This window comes from Bos indicus x Bos taurus, chromosome 19, assembly GCF_003369695.1.
Source record: "Bos indicus x Bos taurus breed Angus x Brahman F1 hybrid chromosome 19, Bos_hybrid_MaternalHap_v2.0, whole genome shotgun sequence".
Taxonomy (NCBI): domain Eukaryota; kingdom Metazoa; phylum Chordata; class Mammalia; order Artiodactyla; family Bovidae; genus Bos; species Bos indicus x Bos taurus.
Genome location: NC_040094.1, coordinates 34,842,773 through 34,860,398, shown reverse-complemented (window position 1 = coordinate 34,860,398; position 17,626 = coordinate 34,842,773). Strand labels below are relative to the sequence as shown.

At 42.6% G+C, this 17,626-nt stretch overlaps 1 protein-coding gene across 2 annotated transcripts in view; it reads right to left on the bottom strand.

Moving 5' to 3' along the window:
* Positions 1-1,645: 1,645 nt before the first annotated feature.
* AKAP10 (A-kinase anchoring protein 10) overlaps positions 1,646-17,626 on the bottom strand; it is a 43,402-nt gene continuing 27,421 nt past the window's right edge. The window contains exons 10-15 of one of the 2 annotated variants that reach the window (XM_027519741.1): positions 16,867-17,040; positions 13,923-14,032; positions 10,047-10,129; positions 7,071-7,123; positions 6,349-6,444; positions 1,646-3,324 (exon numbers count right to left, since the gene is read on the bottom strand). In XM_027519741.1, coding sequence (XP_027375542.1) covers positions 3,319-3,324; positions 6,349-6,444; positions 7,071-7,123; positions 10,047-10,129; positions 13,923-14,032; positions 16,867-17,040 — 522 coding nt within the window. In that variant the 3' untranslated portion in view covers positions 1,646-3,318. The remainder of the gene's footprint in view (positions 3,325-6,348; positions 6,445-7,070; positions 7,124-10,046; positions 10,130-13,922; positions 14,033-16,866; positions 17,041-17,626) is intronic. The other variant, XR_003507020.1, reaches the window with a different exon arrangement.

Genomic DNA, 17,626 nt, shown 5'->3' with positions numbered 1-17,626 from the left:
GCAACTATTCAGTCGGGCTCCTAAGCTGTAACCCTGAACATGCTGCTGGAATTAACCCCCATGTCCGGCTCCAACCAAAGGCCAGACTCTGTGCCCAGTACCAAGTGGTCAGCACTCACAAATTCTGTGATCAATCACTGCCCTCCCTCATTTGAAGCTTTTATTAGCTACTCACTAAACGGGCACTATTTTATGCCCTCTATTTCTGGGTTTTACTGTTCGTTGGTGCCAAAGAGGAAACGGAGTTTATCTTTCAGAAGGAGGTTTGGAAAGTGTCCAAGGACCCTAGTGTAGGTGACCGTCCCTCAACAGGCAAAGCCCTGCCCTTTTCCAGGCCAGAGTAGCTTCTCCCTGGAAAAATACAGGGAGTGTCTTTTAGTTCTCTGAGTTTAGGATTCCACTTTAAGAGAATATACAAAATGACCAAGAAAGGTTTGCTGAAGAAAAATTCCCCAGAATTTAGTGGTATTTTGCAAACATGCTGATCACACACAATCATTAGTGATTAGAGCTATCTGGTAGTATTTTAGTCAAGGTCCTTTTGGTTGTGCATAAGAAAAACTCACTTCAGATTGATTTTTAAAAAGCCAAAATGCATTCTAAGGATACCTGAGGGATTGACGCAGTCCATGGCAAGGATGCAGGAAACCTTCACTGGCTTGATGGCTACAAGGCAGCAGCTCTCTCCCACGTGCTCTCATGTCTCTGTATTTTCTGCTTGTTCACATGGCGCCGGCTCAGGGTTCCTGACTTGTAAGTGCCCTGTGTGCACTATCACCCAGACAGAGAGACTGGGACTTCTCCTTCCCCTTGCAAAATTTTTAGGATAAAGCATTTTCCTGGGCCTCTGTGGATCAGAAGATCAACCCTAGTCCAATAAACTGGTGTGTGGGGGAGGGGAGGCGAGCGGTCATTGTATATAAACACGGCCCCACAGCAGTGTCCTGAAAAGAGGTGCCCAGGATATCAGCAGGTTGCTTAGCTGTCAGTACTTAAATACAACAACAAAAACAAAGAAGTCTGTACTTGTCTGTGCCAAGTGACTCTCCCCTCCCAATTCTTACTGAACTAGCCAGAGCTTCAGAAATGTAAATACACTTTGTAATGTTCTACTGAATAATGAAACCCAAGCAAAAGAGGTTAAAACAGCTGCTCCCTGTTTTACTGCTCTCACTGGGCTTGGCTCATGCTTTTTATTTTTGTCACATCTTACACGAGTGATGAAAACGCATCCGATCAAAAAGGTACCCTTTCATAACGTCTTTTTTTCTTTTTAACAATGTGTATGGGTGTCAGCATGACATTAAAGCTGGATGTTCAGGGAAGCCTGTTTTGTGGGCACGCTGTACACAGCCTGGCTCTCAAGGCCAGACGACCCCTCCCATTCTGAGGAGTGCAGGAGCCTCAAGAGACAGAGCTTCAGGCCACACTTTCTATGTCCTACAGCAGGCGGGGCAGGAAAAGGCAGCCAGTCTCCAGCCTGCTATCCTTCTCTTTATAAGGGCCTCACAGCTACCGGCATCCCTACCGAGAAAGCACAGCACACACAGGTATAGGACTGGACAGCATCTTAATGGAAAGCACGCATGTCAACAGCCTAAAGCCTGACAGACATTGTTATTCCAAAACATGCAGAGGCGGCATGTCACCCAAAACCACAGTTTATTCTATGAACTTTATATTGCTTTTCTGTTATTTAAAGACTGAAGCAAAGTGACATGGATGGAAATATTCTGTTAAAAGAACAAAGTGAGTCAATCACAGCACAGGCAACTAATAATACTCGGGTCTATGCCACACGCTCCAAACACAGGGCTGAGTCCAGGAGTGGCTCTGTTCTGGGTTCTTGTAAAGCAAATGGAAATACTGGGAAGAATCAACACATTTCAATAGAGGAGCCATAAATGCCCTGAAAGCAGAAAGCTGACACAATTTTAAATATAATTCATATATATATATATTTTAAAATCAAACACAATTAAATAGAATATGGTTTAAGTACATGAACACTTGGCTTTAGAGGAATAACAGAGGTGGTACACAGTACCAAAACCCACACACAGCCTTTCTGCTTCATCTGTTGATGAAATGGCGTGCCTCTTGCACAGTCAGGTATTGCAGTGGAAGGAACTCTATTCATTCAAGACTTTCTCAAGGACAGAGGTGATTAATAATTATATATTTATATGTATTTATATATATATATATATATTTTTTTTTTTTGCAAAGTCTGAGCAAAAGCAGTTAACACCTAAGAGAACGTTCTTCCCCCAACAGTCCAGGCGGCGAGGCTGTACTGGCAGCGCCCGCCATGGAGTGTGCTTACCACCAGGGTGGCTCCGCTGAAGGCAGTGTGGCCCAGACCCTGAGGCCAATGGAGTGGAACTGCAGCGAGGGGCCTCTCATGACCATGGACGAATGAGAAAGGCCACGAGCTGCACACTGCCGGCGCAGCAAAGATGGGCGGCGGGGGTCAGAGATGAGGGCCTTTCTCCCCCACCCCTGCCCGCCCGCACCCCTGCCCACCACCTGCTTTAAAAAAGTGTACAACTGGGAAAACTGGAGTGACAGTTGTTGCAAATTCCTTTCCTTGTGTGCTGTGAGGGGAGGGATGTCTCCAGAGCACAGAAGTTGGAGGAGTAGGGCCTGATGCTCACAGTGCAGAGGGTGGCCCCTCCGGCAGAGGAGCTGATTTACATGTACTGCATCCCGGGAGCAATTAAAATGTGAAAATGGCAAACTGCCACCAAAGGGAAGGACAATGTCACAACTTGACCCGTGACCTCTCATCTTCCTTCCAGATGAACACCTGTGTGCAGGCCCTATTCCCAGGAAGGAAAGCCATCTGCTGGCACTGCTCTGCCTGGCTGGGGCCAGGCTGACTCACCTGTTTGTGTAGGAGATGGAGCAAAGCACCCCAGGCATCCGCCTCATGCTGCTGCTGGGGTGGGAGATCGCCACAGCGGCGCATCAAACACCAGCTCCACGCCCACCCGCCTCCCATGGCACCTGGCCCTGAAGATCCCCATGGGCTAAATTCTTCTGTGGATGGGTTATTGCCATTGGAAAACGATTAATCTCTAGTAGTGTAAACAGTGCCCTTTGGTCTCTCTGACTGTCACTGTGCGATCATCTGGGTGGCAGGGCGTCTACGAGCCGCTCTCCGTGGTGGAAGTCTGGGATTGTCTGCCCTTCTTTCCTGGGAACGACAGTGAGAAGAAATACAGTGCTGTTTTCATTGGCTGCGGTGAGGAATCCACCAAAGGAAAAAAGTTTTCTTATTTTCCAAAAGCAGATTTCCTTGATCTCAGGTCTTAGTCATATCTGAAAAAAGGAAGGAAAAGACAAAGGTAAGGTACATTTCTACAACCAGGGACACACTACTGTCACAAGGCAGAAGGGGACGCAGCGCTGAGTGAGTGCCTCCCGCATACCAGGTACTGTGCTCCACCTCAGGACCCTACTACAATCACCTCCATTTACAGCAGAGCCAGTGGAAGGCTGAAGATGCCAAGTGGCCCACCCGAAGGTGACGTGATGAGGACTGAGAACCAGACTTGCTTTTTTATCTTTCCTTCTAGATAACTCCGATATTAGAGTGAAATATCTACTTTTTGACAAATAATTCTGTTTCTAGGAACTAACTCCACAGCACACTCTTAAGAGGCGACAAAGACTTTCATACACTATTCATTAAAGCATTGTTTTGTGACAGGGAACAATCCCAGACAACCAAATGACCATCTGCTGGGGATTCACGAGATGGAGACAGAGCCATAACATGGAATTCTCCAGAGCTTCTAGCAAGAAAACAGAGACTTGTGATATTCTGGCTGCCTGAGACCGAGCTTCTGAAGCTGAGTCCACCTTCTCACTGCACTGACAAGGAAACAAACATCACAGAAGACATGGTCCTCACTATCTGTGAGATGGGACACACACACACGAAATAAGTCAGTAATGCTGTGAGTTTAAATGCTCAAGTGCTTTCTACAGACAAATGCAGGGCAGCCGATTCAAAGCAGGGAGATACCCACACGGGTTAAGGAGAAGCTGTGACCTCGTCTGTCAGGGCAGGACTTTCACATTCACATAGTCATGGACTGAGAATTACAGGGGATCTGAGGAGATTTTGTCCAACTTCTCTGATCTGCTGATAAAGAAATGAAGGGACCAGAAAGCAGCAACTCGCACAAGGTCACACATACTGACCGAGAATGGACGGTGCTAGGTCTGCTGGCCCAGTGCTTTGACCACACCAATACGCTGCAGGATTGTCATCTCGGCCAACCAAAAAGAAGGCCAAGTAAGGTTAAAAGCAAAGTATACCTGCAGATTTAGACATGAAAAGCACACATGGTAATACAATCTGAACACACAACAATGAAAAGCCTTAAGTTGAAAATCTGCTTTCCAAAATGGTTTCTAAAGAACAGTTTCATACTGTGGAATATTTGATCATCAACATGGTAATGGGGGATCACAGAAACAATCATCTTGCACTTCTTTCTACACCTTTATCTTGCTCTTTGCTATTTTGGGTTTGACTAAGCCGGTGAGGATAAATATAGGTACAAATTATCACCCTTACACAGAAAAGAGGACAGTCTGCAAAAGTGAGCAGAGCTTTGGTCCGAATCAGCTCAGTGAAAAGTTCAAAATTACAACAAGCTCTGATAACAACAGTTCTTAGAGTAAAAAGCTGCAAGGAACGGGTGATGCTGGATCCACATCTCAATTCCTGCCTCCAAACTATGGAGGGTTACAGGGGACATCACGTGAACAGAGGTAGCTTGGGTTCCTAACTCCTGCTAACGTGGGTGACGCAGAGCAGTTTAATGCCATCATCAGGAGTCTGAGCAGAAGTTCTCCTGTCACGTGAAGTCCTCCTGAGTCAACTCAGGTTACAGAATGCAAAGCTAGAAGAACACTGGGAGTCTTTTCTTGAAGAAAACACCAAGGGGCTAAGCGGCTCTCTCCAACTTGCTGGGTTATCTGTGGGGCTCTTGCAGGGACAGCTGGTGAAGCTATAGAAAGACAGGTTGAGGCAAGTCAGAATCTCCTAAGGATTACTGTTGGTGACATCCAGGTAAAGATGGGCAAAGAGATCACACCCATTCTATTCACACCTTCCTAAAACAGTGCTTGAGAGAACCCAAAGTACAAAACCAAATTCACATGAATGGGGAAAGTGAGAGAAGAGGCAACAGCAGTAAAATGGAAGGAAATGGATGCATGTACATGACTGAGCAGACCCCCTCCCCTCAAAGTAACTGATACTCACTTTTATTTCCTTCTTTCTGCTTTCTCTGGGTTTCATTTACTCATTTTCTAGTTTAAGACAGAAGACTGACTTTTCCTCATCTAGTATCAACATTTAATGCTACAAATCTGCCTGTAAGAATGGCTTCAGCAGTTCCCCACAAGCTTGGCCATCCCCCAAGAATGGTGAGGCACTATTTCCAGGGCCCCTGCAGATACCAGCAAGCTGAGAATGCTCGAGCCCCTGACATAGTGTGGGGTGTAGTATTTCCATATAACCCAAACACCTCATCCTGAGTACCTGAAATCACCTCTCGCTTACTTATAATTACCTAATACAATGTAAATACCACATAAATAGTTGCTGGACACGGCAAATCAAGTTCTGCTTTTTGGAGCTTTCTGGAAAATTTTTTTTTAGAAATATATTTTTGATTCATGATTGGCTGAACCATGGATGTGAACCTTTAGATGTGGAGCCCATGAATAGGGAGGGCAGACTCCACTATGCTGTATTTTCAGCCCAAAGCATTTTCTAATTTCCCTTTGAATTTCTTCATTGGCTACTCCTAGCCCCAGGTTCCAGAACTGTCCAGCCTACTGATTTCTAGCAGTTCTTTCCTACAATGGGCATTTTTACCCTACTGTGTAGAGACCAGTACTTGGCCAAGGCCTTGTAAGGACCTCTCTAAATATCTCTGGAGCCTCTTTTCTGTGCAGGCCTTTCTTTTTCCAATACCTTGTCCTATGAGTTCCAGTCACCTTGGGCTCTCTGAACTTCAATTTCTGACTCTTCAACTCAGTTAAGACAATGAACTCGCTAGGCTTCCTCCTCCCTGCACGTTGAAAACTGCTTTGGGGAAGTGAACCAGGTATTACCTCAGTGTTACCCTTCTTGCAGGGGCTACAGCTGTCTACTGCCCGTTGCCTAGTATCTGGAAATAGTCATTTCATTCAGTTAGCCAGTTTTCCGGTTGTTTATCATGAGAGGGCAATTCCTAAAGGCAGGAGCAGAAGTCCCCCTATGTCCTGCACCCTTGTATCTAGATCTAATTCTCTTTTGTTTCATGCAGGCTGGGTCCTTACCTTTGTGGACTTCTCTAACGGCTGATCACACTGGGCCTGCTGCATCACATCACTGACTATCATTTTAGCAATCTTCCAAGCTAGCTCCTCCTGGGCCTAAAAAAGTAATTAAATTGTTGAAAACAGTTATTTGCTAGAAGAATCAACAAACATTAGTGTTCTAAACACAACTGCATATACATATCATTTCTATGTATTTGGAAAGAAGCACATTCCTATTTATCACAGGACCCAGGCCACCCTCTGGTTTTGGTATATTTACATATGATTCACTGGCCCCTCAGAGTCAGCTACAGGCTAGCCAACAGCATGACTAGTTTCATGTTAGATGGTCAAAATCAAACATTTTTCTTCTTCCACTCTCGTCTTTCAATATACCTAACTATCCAAAAAAGCAAACCTCTATTTCTGAAAGTGTACCTGACAGTGAGGAAGGAAACGTTTGAGTTCTGTTGTGGCACTGATCACTGATGTCTGCTGACTGATAGGAACCTGACTGCTTGACTGTTTTCCGTGGTCAGAGTCTTTGGACAGAGGACCACCGCCCCCAGGCAACTGTGAGATCTTGGAAGGGCCACCCCTTCCTGTCACCTCTGAGACAAGGAAACAATAAGGTGCCGTGCTGCTTAAGCAAGAAATAAGGAGAGAGAAAGCCTGAAACCTTACTTGGAATAAATGCCCCTGATAAGACAGAATCTTTTTACACTAAAAGCAGAATTTACCTCATCAGTATTTCCTTGCACCCATTTCTTCATAGCTTGAGAGAACATGGATCCTAGTAAACAAAGCCAAAGTTGAATGCAGACCTCATGCATAATTTTGCATTAAAAAAGATTATTAAAAGCCATTTCCCAGTTTTTAAAAGATAAACTTTAAAATTTTTTAAAAAAATCATTTATTTTTGGCTGCGCTGGGCCTTCGTTGCTGCATGGGCTTTTCTCTAGTTGCAGCAAGTGGGGGCTACTCGCTAGTCGTAGCGCTTCTCACTGTGGCGGCTTCTCTTGTTGCAGAGCACGGGGTCTAGGGTATGCGTGCTTCAGTAGTTATGGCACATGGGCTCAACAGTTGTGGCTCCTGGGCTCCAGAGCACAGGCTCAGCAGTTGTGGCACACAGGCTCAGTTGCTCCGCAGCATATGGGGTCTTCCCAAACTAGGGATCAAACCCACGTCTCCTACATTGGCAGGCAGATTCTTTACCACGGAGCTACCAGGGAAGCCCCAAAAGATTTTTTTTTAAAAAGAGAGAGAGAGAGATATATATATATATATTTTTTTTTTTTGTACAACCTCACTCCCAAATTAAGGCATATAACCATTAACAAAAACTGATTATATTGTTCCCATAAGAAAATATTTAACTTGCAAATATTATGGCTTGAAAAAACTTGGAAAAGCTATTTTAGAGCTTGAGGTTTTTCTTCTGTTCTCAACTAAAGAACTAAAGAAACTATCAACCAGTGTTAAAATTTGCAGTAAACATTCAAAGATCAAATAAAACCAGGACCAGGATCTGGCCTTGAGGGCAGAATCTAGCAATACATCAGGAGGTACAATCCACTGACAGGTGGATGGACATAAATCTTTCAAGACCAGCTCCTCTACAAAAGGGTTTCCAGTGCAGATGCCGCTGCTACATGTTGGATCTCTGGTCTGCGAATTCGCTGGTAAGATCAGCGTTTTAAACAGCCAGGCTCTGTCCAGGCTGTAACAACTTCCTAGGAGACACACAGCCTCTTCACACTGCTACTGCTACTGCTAAGTCACTTCAGTTGTGTCCGACTCTGTGCGACCCCATAGACAGCAGCCCACCAGGCTCCGCCGTCCCTGGGATTCTCCAGGCAAGAATAGTGGAGTGGGTTGCCATTTCCTTCTCCAATGCAGGAAAGTGAAAAGTGAAAGTGAAGTCGCTCAGTCGTGTCCGACTCTTAGCGACCCCATGGACTGCAGCCCACCAGGCTCCTCCATCCGTGGAATTTTCCAGGCAAGAGTACTGCAGTGGGGTGCCATTGCCTTCTCCGACATCTGTACTTAATACGCTGAGGCACCACCGAGGAAGGAGGCTAGCTTCTATTTCCATGAGTTAAACACACAGCTTATCCTTTCATGAATACAAACGGGCTCACATTCTAACTCTGCCTTAAACCAAGTGGCTGGCAGACTGTTTCTCAGGCAAGATCCTGATTAGTTCAATGACTGGGTAGTCTATAGTAAACTGTAGCATTCATGAAAAATACAAAACCTGGACCACTTCCCCTTAATACTTTGTATTACTAGCCAGAAGTCGAAATACTGGTCTTGTTAAACTTTATGGCCAGGCACAGTCAATATTACATGGCCACAACATTACATGTTCTGCCTAAAGTCTCAAACGGCTGTTGAACCCACTGAATTTCTTGGCGCTCAGCTCTTTCTCCAGGCTATTGACAGCCTCTACTTGCTAAGGTGTCCCCCTCTTCTAGCAGCACCTCCCCCGCTCCATAGGAGCTTCTTCAGGATCCCGTTGTTTCCTCACCACTTTCTCTGGGGTATCTCATCCCCTCCTTGGCTTCAACTTCCTTCAAAATGCAAATAACTCAAAAATTTGTTCTTGGGTGTCATACCAATACTTAACTTAAAAATTGTCCTAAGACATTTCAAACTTAACCTGCTCCAAGTCGAGCTCTTCTCTCATATACTCTTTTTTTTGTAGCCTTCATCTCAGACATTAATTTAATCTTCCATTGAAAATCAACATCATAATGTTTTATCTAGAGAACCCATGTTAAAACCTCATCTGCCTTCCTCATTTACTCTCCCCGTGAATCTGTAACCAAATTCCACGGTGGATGTAGCCTCCTGAATTTCCTCTGTAAGTGTTATAAATCTGACCTAATTCCTGCTACCACTACCTACCCTGAAATCCTCCTTTCCTTCTACCTACGTTACCAGTGAATCCTACTCCCTGAGTAGCCTCTCTGACACCAGACTCTCCCCAACTGCACTTTATTCCCAGACTATGGCAGAAAGAAGCATCTCACTGCACTCTGCTAGAAATCCCTGCGGCCCAGAAGACAGGACCACAGGCTTCCTAAGAAACACACGAGGGCACTCACAGGGCACACACAGCTCCATCTTCCGCCAGTGCACCGCCACTGCAGGGACCACCCGCTCACAACATCCCTTACAATTCCTTCTTGTTATACTTTCTCCTAGATGGTGTGAAGGTGACTATTAAAATTACCTTGCTTGACCTGAAAGTAAGGTTCCCACATTCTCAGAAGCTTCTGAGATACAGCCACCTTAAAATGTGGCCCTTCCTTCTGTGCTCTATCATCAGGGCTTTAAAATCCAAAATAAAACTATAGGTTGGCAAATGACAAACACTCTCTGCAGCTACCCTCGGCAAGGAGAGGAAGGGAGAGGAAGCAGAGCTGAACTGCAAACAACTGCTGTCAGCACAGTATTCTGAGCCATTGTTTCATGCAGATGTGCCTTCTGTAATGGGAAAGCAAGTTCAGTAACTTCTGATTCAGAGACAGAGACTGTGTGGAGACCTGACTACACCAAGCCCCTGGACTCACTCCTGACTATAAACACAAGGTTAAAGACATGATAGCTATTTTGTAAAATAAACAGTTTAAATCTTCAACAACCCTTCACTTACAGGCAATGACTAACCTGAGTAAAGGCGCGATACAATGTATAAAAACACCACAAACCTTTTGATTTCTTTACATCAGGTTCAGGCTCAGATTCTCGGATGAACTGACCCAAGTCACTAACTCTTCCAAACGTCATCTTCCTAAATAAGTATGAAAAGAACACAATGTCTAACAGTCCATTTGAAATTAAGAAAAAAAATTAAATTTAAACATCTTATCTAGATCTAGAAAACGAGAAATACAATTTATACCTATCCATTTTACTTAGAGTGGGACTTATCTCAAAAAGAATTGTCCCCCACAGAAAGCAAACTTTCTCTAACCTATTAGTACCAAAACCCAGTTAATACCAATAACCCCTTAATACCAATAACCATCAATGCCAAATAGTAACATAACACACTATGAAATATTTAGCAACAGTTATGAGCTATAATTAACATTATTTATGGAATAGCACAACACAGTTAAGATGAGGTAAATATGTGTAGACTAACATAGAAAAATCTCCAAACTCACTATTAATGAAAGTACAAGACAGAAATGGAGTGTAATTTCAATCACTTAAACATAAGCCAACAAAAAGATACACTATAACGTAACAGTGATTATCCTGAGAAGGGGAGAAAACAGGCACTGGTTTGTAATCAAAGGGCACAGAAGCCTTATTTGTAAATTTCACTTTTGGAAGAAGAGATCAATATATTTGTATTAGTTAAACTTATTTAAAAGAAGAAAATTTTGTAATGCCTATATATTATTTCATCTCAGGTAAAGCGGATCTTATTCTAGAAACAGCCTTCCTAATAAGTCAGTTAATATATGGGTGCCAATACACCGACTGCTACAGATTTGTTTGCCTTTAGAAAAACTTCAGGAAGATGCTAGAACCATTAAACTAAAACAAACACTAAAATCTATCTCTAAAGATAGAGGAAAAAAATCATTATTTCTCTCACACAAAGAAGACCTTCACAACCCAGATAATCACGATGGTGTGATCACTGACCTAGAGCTAGACATCCTGGAATGTGAAGTCAAGTGGGCCTTAGAAAGCATCACTACAAACAAAGCTAGTGGAGGTGATGGAATTCCAGTTGAGCTATTCCAAATCCTGAAAGATGATGCTGTGTAAGTGCTGCACTCAATATGCCAGCAATTTTGGAAAACTCAGCAGTGGCCACAGGACTGGAAAAGGTCAGTTTTCATTCCAATCCCAAAGAAAGGCAATGCCAAAGAATGCTCAAACTACTGCACAATTGCACTCATCTCACACGACAGTAAAGTAATGCTCAAAATTCTCCAAGCCAGGCTTCAGCAATATGTGAACTGTGAACTTCCTGATGTTCAAGTTGGTTTTAGAAAAGGCAGAGGAACCAGAGATCAAATTGCCAACATCCGCTGAATCATGGAAAAAGCAAGAGAGTTCCAGAAAAGCATCTATTTCTGCTTTATTGACTATGCCAAAGCCTTTGACTGTGTGGATCACAATAAACTGTGGAAAATTCTGAAAGAGATGGGAATACCAGACCACCTGATCTGCCTCTTGAGAAATTTGTATGCAGGTCAGGAAGCAACAGTTAGAACTGGACATGGAACAACAGACTGGTTCCAAATAGGAAAAGGAGTTCGTCAAGGCTGTATACTGTCACCGTGTTTATTTAACTTATATGCAGAGTACATCATGAGAAACGCTGGACTGGAAGAAACACAAGCTGGAATCAAGACTGCCGGGAGAAATATCAATAACCTCAGATATGCAGATGACACCACCCTTATGGCAGAAAGTGAAGAGGAACTCAAAAGCCTCTTGATGAAAGTGAAGTGGAGAGTGAAAAAGTTGGCTTAAAGCTCAACATTCAGAAAATGAAGATCATGGCACCGGTCCCAGCACTTCATGGGAAATCGATGGGGAAACAGTGGAAACAGTGTCAGACTTTATTTTTCTGGGCTACAGAAAATCACTACACTGTAAAAATCACTACAGATGGTGACTGCAGCCATGAAATTAAAAGACGCTTACTCCTTGGAAGGAAAGTTATGACCAACCTAGATAGCATATTCAAAAGCAGAGACATTACTTTGCCAACAAAGGTCCGTCTAGTCAAGGCTATGGTTTTTCCTGTGGTCATGTATGGATGTGAGAGTTGGACTGTGAAGAAGGCTGAGCACCGAAGAATTGATGCTTTTGAACTGTGGTGTTGGAGAAGACTCTTGAGAGTCCCTTGGACTGCAAGGAGATCTACCAGTCCACTCTGAAGGAGATCAGCCCTGGGATTTCTTTGGAAGGAATGATGCTAAAGCCGAAACTCCAGTACTTTGGCCACCTCATGTGAAGAGTTGACTCATTGGAAAAGACTGATGATGGGAGGGATTGGGGGCAGGAGGAGAAGGGGACGACAGAGGATGAGATGGCTGGATGGCATCACTGACTCGATGGACCTGAGTCTGAGTGAACTCCGGGGGTTGGTGATGGACAGGGAGGCCTGGTGTGCTGTGATTCATGGTGTCACAAAGAGTCGGACATGACTGAGCGACTGATTTGATCTGATCTGATACATATATTTATTTTACAAATTTAAATTTTATAAATTAACATATTTATTTTACATACAAGAAACACTATAGAAATAAAACATCTTGCAATTGACAGTCTTTCTTAAGGTCTGAAATAAATGAACCAATCATTCCTTAAGAATAAACAGCATCTTTGGGAATTAACTCATTTAGCATTATTCTCTACCATTTCCTGAAAGAAGAAATAAAGATTGCTACAACACTGACGCAGCTGAAGACTGAGTCGCCAAAATAACCTTCTATTTACTTCAAAGCATTTTCGGGACTCCTTGGTCTCCCAACTATCACTTTACTTTCTGGAAAAAGCAATTAAGCATGTTGAAATCCCCTTTCATGGTACTGCCAGGACTGGGGTGGGGTAATCATCCATGCCTTTACACAGGTTTCTGTGTTTTCAATCCATCTTTAGGGAAGAGGAAGTGATATTATGATTTGATCTGTGGTAAAGATTGAGATCACTGCCTTTCTGTTTTAGGATAAAATAAACAACCAAGTTAACTGCAAAATACAAAGGAATCATTCTATTCCGTTTCCCCAAATACAGCTGGTTCCCCATATCTGCAGGTTCCAGATCTACAGACTCAATCAACGACCGATTGAAAATATTCAGAGAAAAAAAAATCTAGAAAGTTTCAAATAGCAAGACTTGAATTTCCTGTGCACTGGCAACTATTTACACAGCATTTACATTGTATTTACAACTACTTACAAAAAATTGACGTTCTGTTAGATATTATAAGTAATCAAGAGATGATTTATACGGGTTTAAAATATCAGGCCATTTCATACAAGGCACTCGAGCATCCTCAGACTCTGGTGTCTGAGGGGGTCCTGCAATCCCCTTCAGTTACTGACGGCCAATGGTACAGTATGTACCAATGGACAATGGTATAGTCCATGATAAATGCTTCAGCGTCTTTGTAGTTTAAAACAGAGACTTCAAAATAGCTAACATAGGAATCAAATGAAACATGGACAAGACAGCCTAGCACACATTATGTAAACATGACATGCATCAGTGTCATACACAGCGGTGGAATGAGGATGGCAATGGAATCCACTGAGCGCTCACTGCTATCAGGCAATGTTTTCAATGCTTTTCACGTACTATCTCATTTAACCCCCTCACCAACCCAACGAAGCAGGACTCATTCTCGTTTCACGGATGAAAAACTGGAGAGCATTAGGCAGCTTGCCATCAGCAGTTGAGCCAAGATTAAGCCCAGGAAGTCACTCCTGAGCCTTCACCCTCAACTGCACTCTACTGCACTACATGTAAAAGGGGAGGGCATAGATGAGACAGTGGAAACAACTTTACATTTTAAATTAAAAAAATTTTTTTAAAAAGATGCTTACCCTGCATATGTCCGTTGATACAAAGATTCTGGATCCAGACTTGCAGCATCTACAATTATCGCTTCATCAAAATTTTTCAGAATCTTAACACTGGCTTTTTTCACACTGGACTACAACAGAAATTGTGAAATTAGTGTATGTTATTCAGGAGTCCAGTCAGTCCTGGGTTTGGAATGACAGATTTATACAATATCTTCAGTGTTTAAAACACACACACTTTCCACTAAATCCTGTCACGAATGAGATGCTTAAAAGCAATGATCCTAAGACTCAAACATAAGTGCAGGAGCTAAGCACAATACCGATGCATATGACGTGTGCATCCATAGGCCACATGTGTTTTCCCTAAGGAATCGAGTTCCAGCAACTGAGCTTATGTTCTCAACTGTGTAAAGCTCCTTTCTTTCATGCAGATGTATCTTGGCTGATAAATCTAAAGTCCAACTTTCATGGGATCAAAATGAATGCTTTTGATTCTTAGTGTGGCCATGTGACAAAACAGATGGAGGAAACTTGCTAAGATGATAGTATTTTACCTCCCACTCCTCATGCCCACAAAGAAAGCAAGAGAGAACTGGTACTTCTATGAAATAGAGGCATGGGTTGACCCAGTGACTCCACTTCTAAAATTCAATCATAAATAATTTATACAAAATGACTTATACACAAGATTATTTGTTGCAGCATTGTTTAAAGTAACAACAGATTGATCTGTGGAGTTAAAGTCCTCCTTCCCTATCAGAATCCTGACTAGCTTCTTCGTAGACATGGACAAGCTAATCCTAAAATTCATATGGAACTGCAAGAGACCTCAAACCATCAAAACAATCTTGAGAAAGAAGAACTAAGTTGGAGGACTCTGATTTCCCAATTTCACAACTTATTACAAAGGAACAGTAATCAAGACTGAGTTAAACAGTCATCATTTGACCCAGCCATCCTACTCCTAGGTATGTACACCAGAGAAATGAAAACATACATCCACACAAAAGCTGTACAGCAGCGTGATTCCTAACAGCCAAAACAATAACCCCGACGTCCACAAGCTGAGGAGTGAACAAAACGTGGTGTCTCTACGATGGAGCAGCACTTGGCCATAAGAAGAACAAAGTTCTAACACATGCTAAAACCACAGATGAACCTCGAAAAAGAAGCCAGCCACAAAGACAACGTATCACAAGGTTCCACTTACATGAGACATCTGGAACAGGCAAATCTATAGGGACAGAAAGTCAACTAGCAGTCACCTAGGGCTGGAGGAACGAGGACTTGGAGGGCGAGAGTTAAAGGGTACAGGCCTCCTTTCTTGGGTGAAAAAATGTTCTATAACTAATTGTGGTCAGAGTTAAGCAACTCTATAAATATACTACAAAACCACTGAATTATACAGTGTAAATGGATAAACTGTACGGTATGTGAAGTATATCTCAATAAGGTTGTACGAAAAAAGAAAGAAAAGAGGAGGACAGTGGCAGGAAGGGGACAAGAGTGTCTGACAACCTGGTAAGGTGCTCTCTTTCTTGATCTAGATGCTGGTCACATGGGTTAGGTTTGCTTATCTAAATTCTTCGAGCTCTACATGATTATGAAATGTAGACTCTTCTGAAACATATTATTATACTTCAACCAAAAATGTAAAAATACTTTTTATGGTTAGCACCTAGACCTTTGTGTCTAAACAAAAACAGCATTCAAACTATTAGCAAGGTGAAAAGACAGCCTTCAGAATGGGAGAAAATAATAGCAAATGAAGCAACCGACAAACAACTAATCTCAAAAATATACAAGCAACTCCTACAGCTCAACTCCAGAAAAATAAATGACCCAATCAAAAAATGGGCCAAAGATCTAAATAGACATTTCTCCAAAGAAGACATACAGATGGCTAACAAACACATGAAAAGATGCTCAACATCACTCATTATCAGAGAAATGCAAATCAAAACCACTATGAGGTACCATTTCACACCAGTCAGAATGGCTGCAATCCAAAAGTCTACAAATAATAAATGCTGGAGAGGGTGTGGAGAAAAGGGAACCCTCTTACACTGTTGGTGGGAATGCAAACTAGTACAGCCACTATGGAGAACAGTGTGGAGATTCCTTAAAAAACTGGAAATAGAACTGCCTTATGATCCAGCAATCCCACTGCTGGGCATACACACTGAGGAAACCAGAAGGGAAAGAGACACGTGTACCCCAATGTTCATCGCAGCACTGTTTATAATAGCCAGGACATGGAAGCAACCTAGATGTCCATCAGCAGATGAATGGATAAGAAAGCTGTGGTACATATACACAATGGAGTATTACTCAGCCATTAAAAAGAATACATTTGAATCAGTTCTAATGAGGTGGATGAAACTGGAGCCTATTATACAGAGTGAAGTAAGCCAGAAGGAAAAACATAAATACAGTATACTAACGCATATATATGGAATTTAGAAAGATGGTAACGATAACCCTGTATACGAGACAGCAAAAGAGACACTGATGTATAGAACAGTCTTATGGACTCTGTGGGAGAGGGAGAGGGTGGGAAGATTTGGGAGAATGGCATTGAAACATGTGAAATGTCATGTATGAAACGAGATGCCAGTCCAGGTTCAGTGCACAATGCTGGATGCTTGGGGCTGGTGCGCTGGGACGGCCCAGGGGGATGGTATGGGGAGGGCAGAGGGAGGAGGGTTCAGAAATTAATAATTTAAAAAAAAATAATAAATAAAAAACAAACAAACAAACAAAAAAAAACAGCATTCTACTGGCTTGGCCAAAAAGTTAATTCGGGTTTGTCAATCGTCAGAAAGATTTTGGTTAGAATATCTAGTAAGTAGGCTAATTTTATCTCTCCTTGTTTCTTCCACAACCTAAAGCATATAAACGGGGTCTATAATGCTAGAATCTGAGTGAAAAGGTCCTAATGGCTGGGCACACGGGTTACTACCTGAGAGGTGGCGCTGTCGGCAGCCCCAGGGTGGGAGTCGTCAGGAGGACCCATAGAGCCTGGAGCCGTCAGCGAGCCACTCCCTCCCAGGAACTCGTCTCCTCGAACCGAGTGGATGAGATCGTTCAAGTATTTATAATACAGATTGCTGGACAAAAAGCCAGGCAAAAAGACCTGAAAGAGAAGACACCTTGTTAATGTATCAGTTTATAGGCCCCCCCCCCGAAAACTAGCCGTGAAACTACTGAATCTGGACTTCCTAGTGACCAGGGAGCGAATGTAATTTGAAATTAGATTTTTCTGGTTTGTTACAAATACTGAAGTCTTCGTGTATATGTTGATTTTGACTTCTGGACGTATTTCTTTAAGATAATTTACCAGGAGTGTGACTACTGAGTTCAACTCATGAAAACTTCAGCTTTGATAAATCCTAAGGATAATCACTAGCAGTATTATCAAGGCATCTATTCTGACACAGGCTTTCCAACACTGGCATCTGTTTTTTCATATCACCGTTATATAAACATCTAATGTACACAGATGTTTACATTTGCATTTAAAAATTATTAATGATCCTAAGCTCCCATTATTATTACTGGCATTTCCTATGTTCAACTTTTCCTTTACTGTATTCAGCACAACTATAAATATTGATGTCTGTGTTTCACATATGCCTTCCTCCTAGACAGAGCTGCAGGAGGGCAGAAACCATGTTTTTTCTTCTGTTTACCCCTGTAACAACATCCAGCATAGAAATACT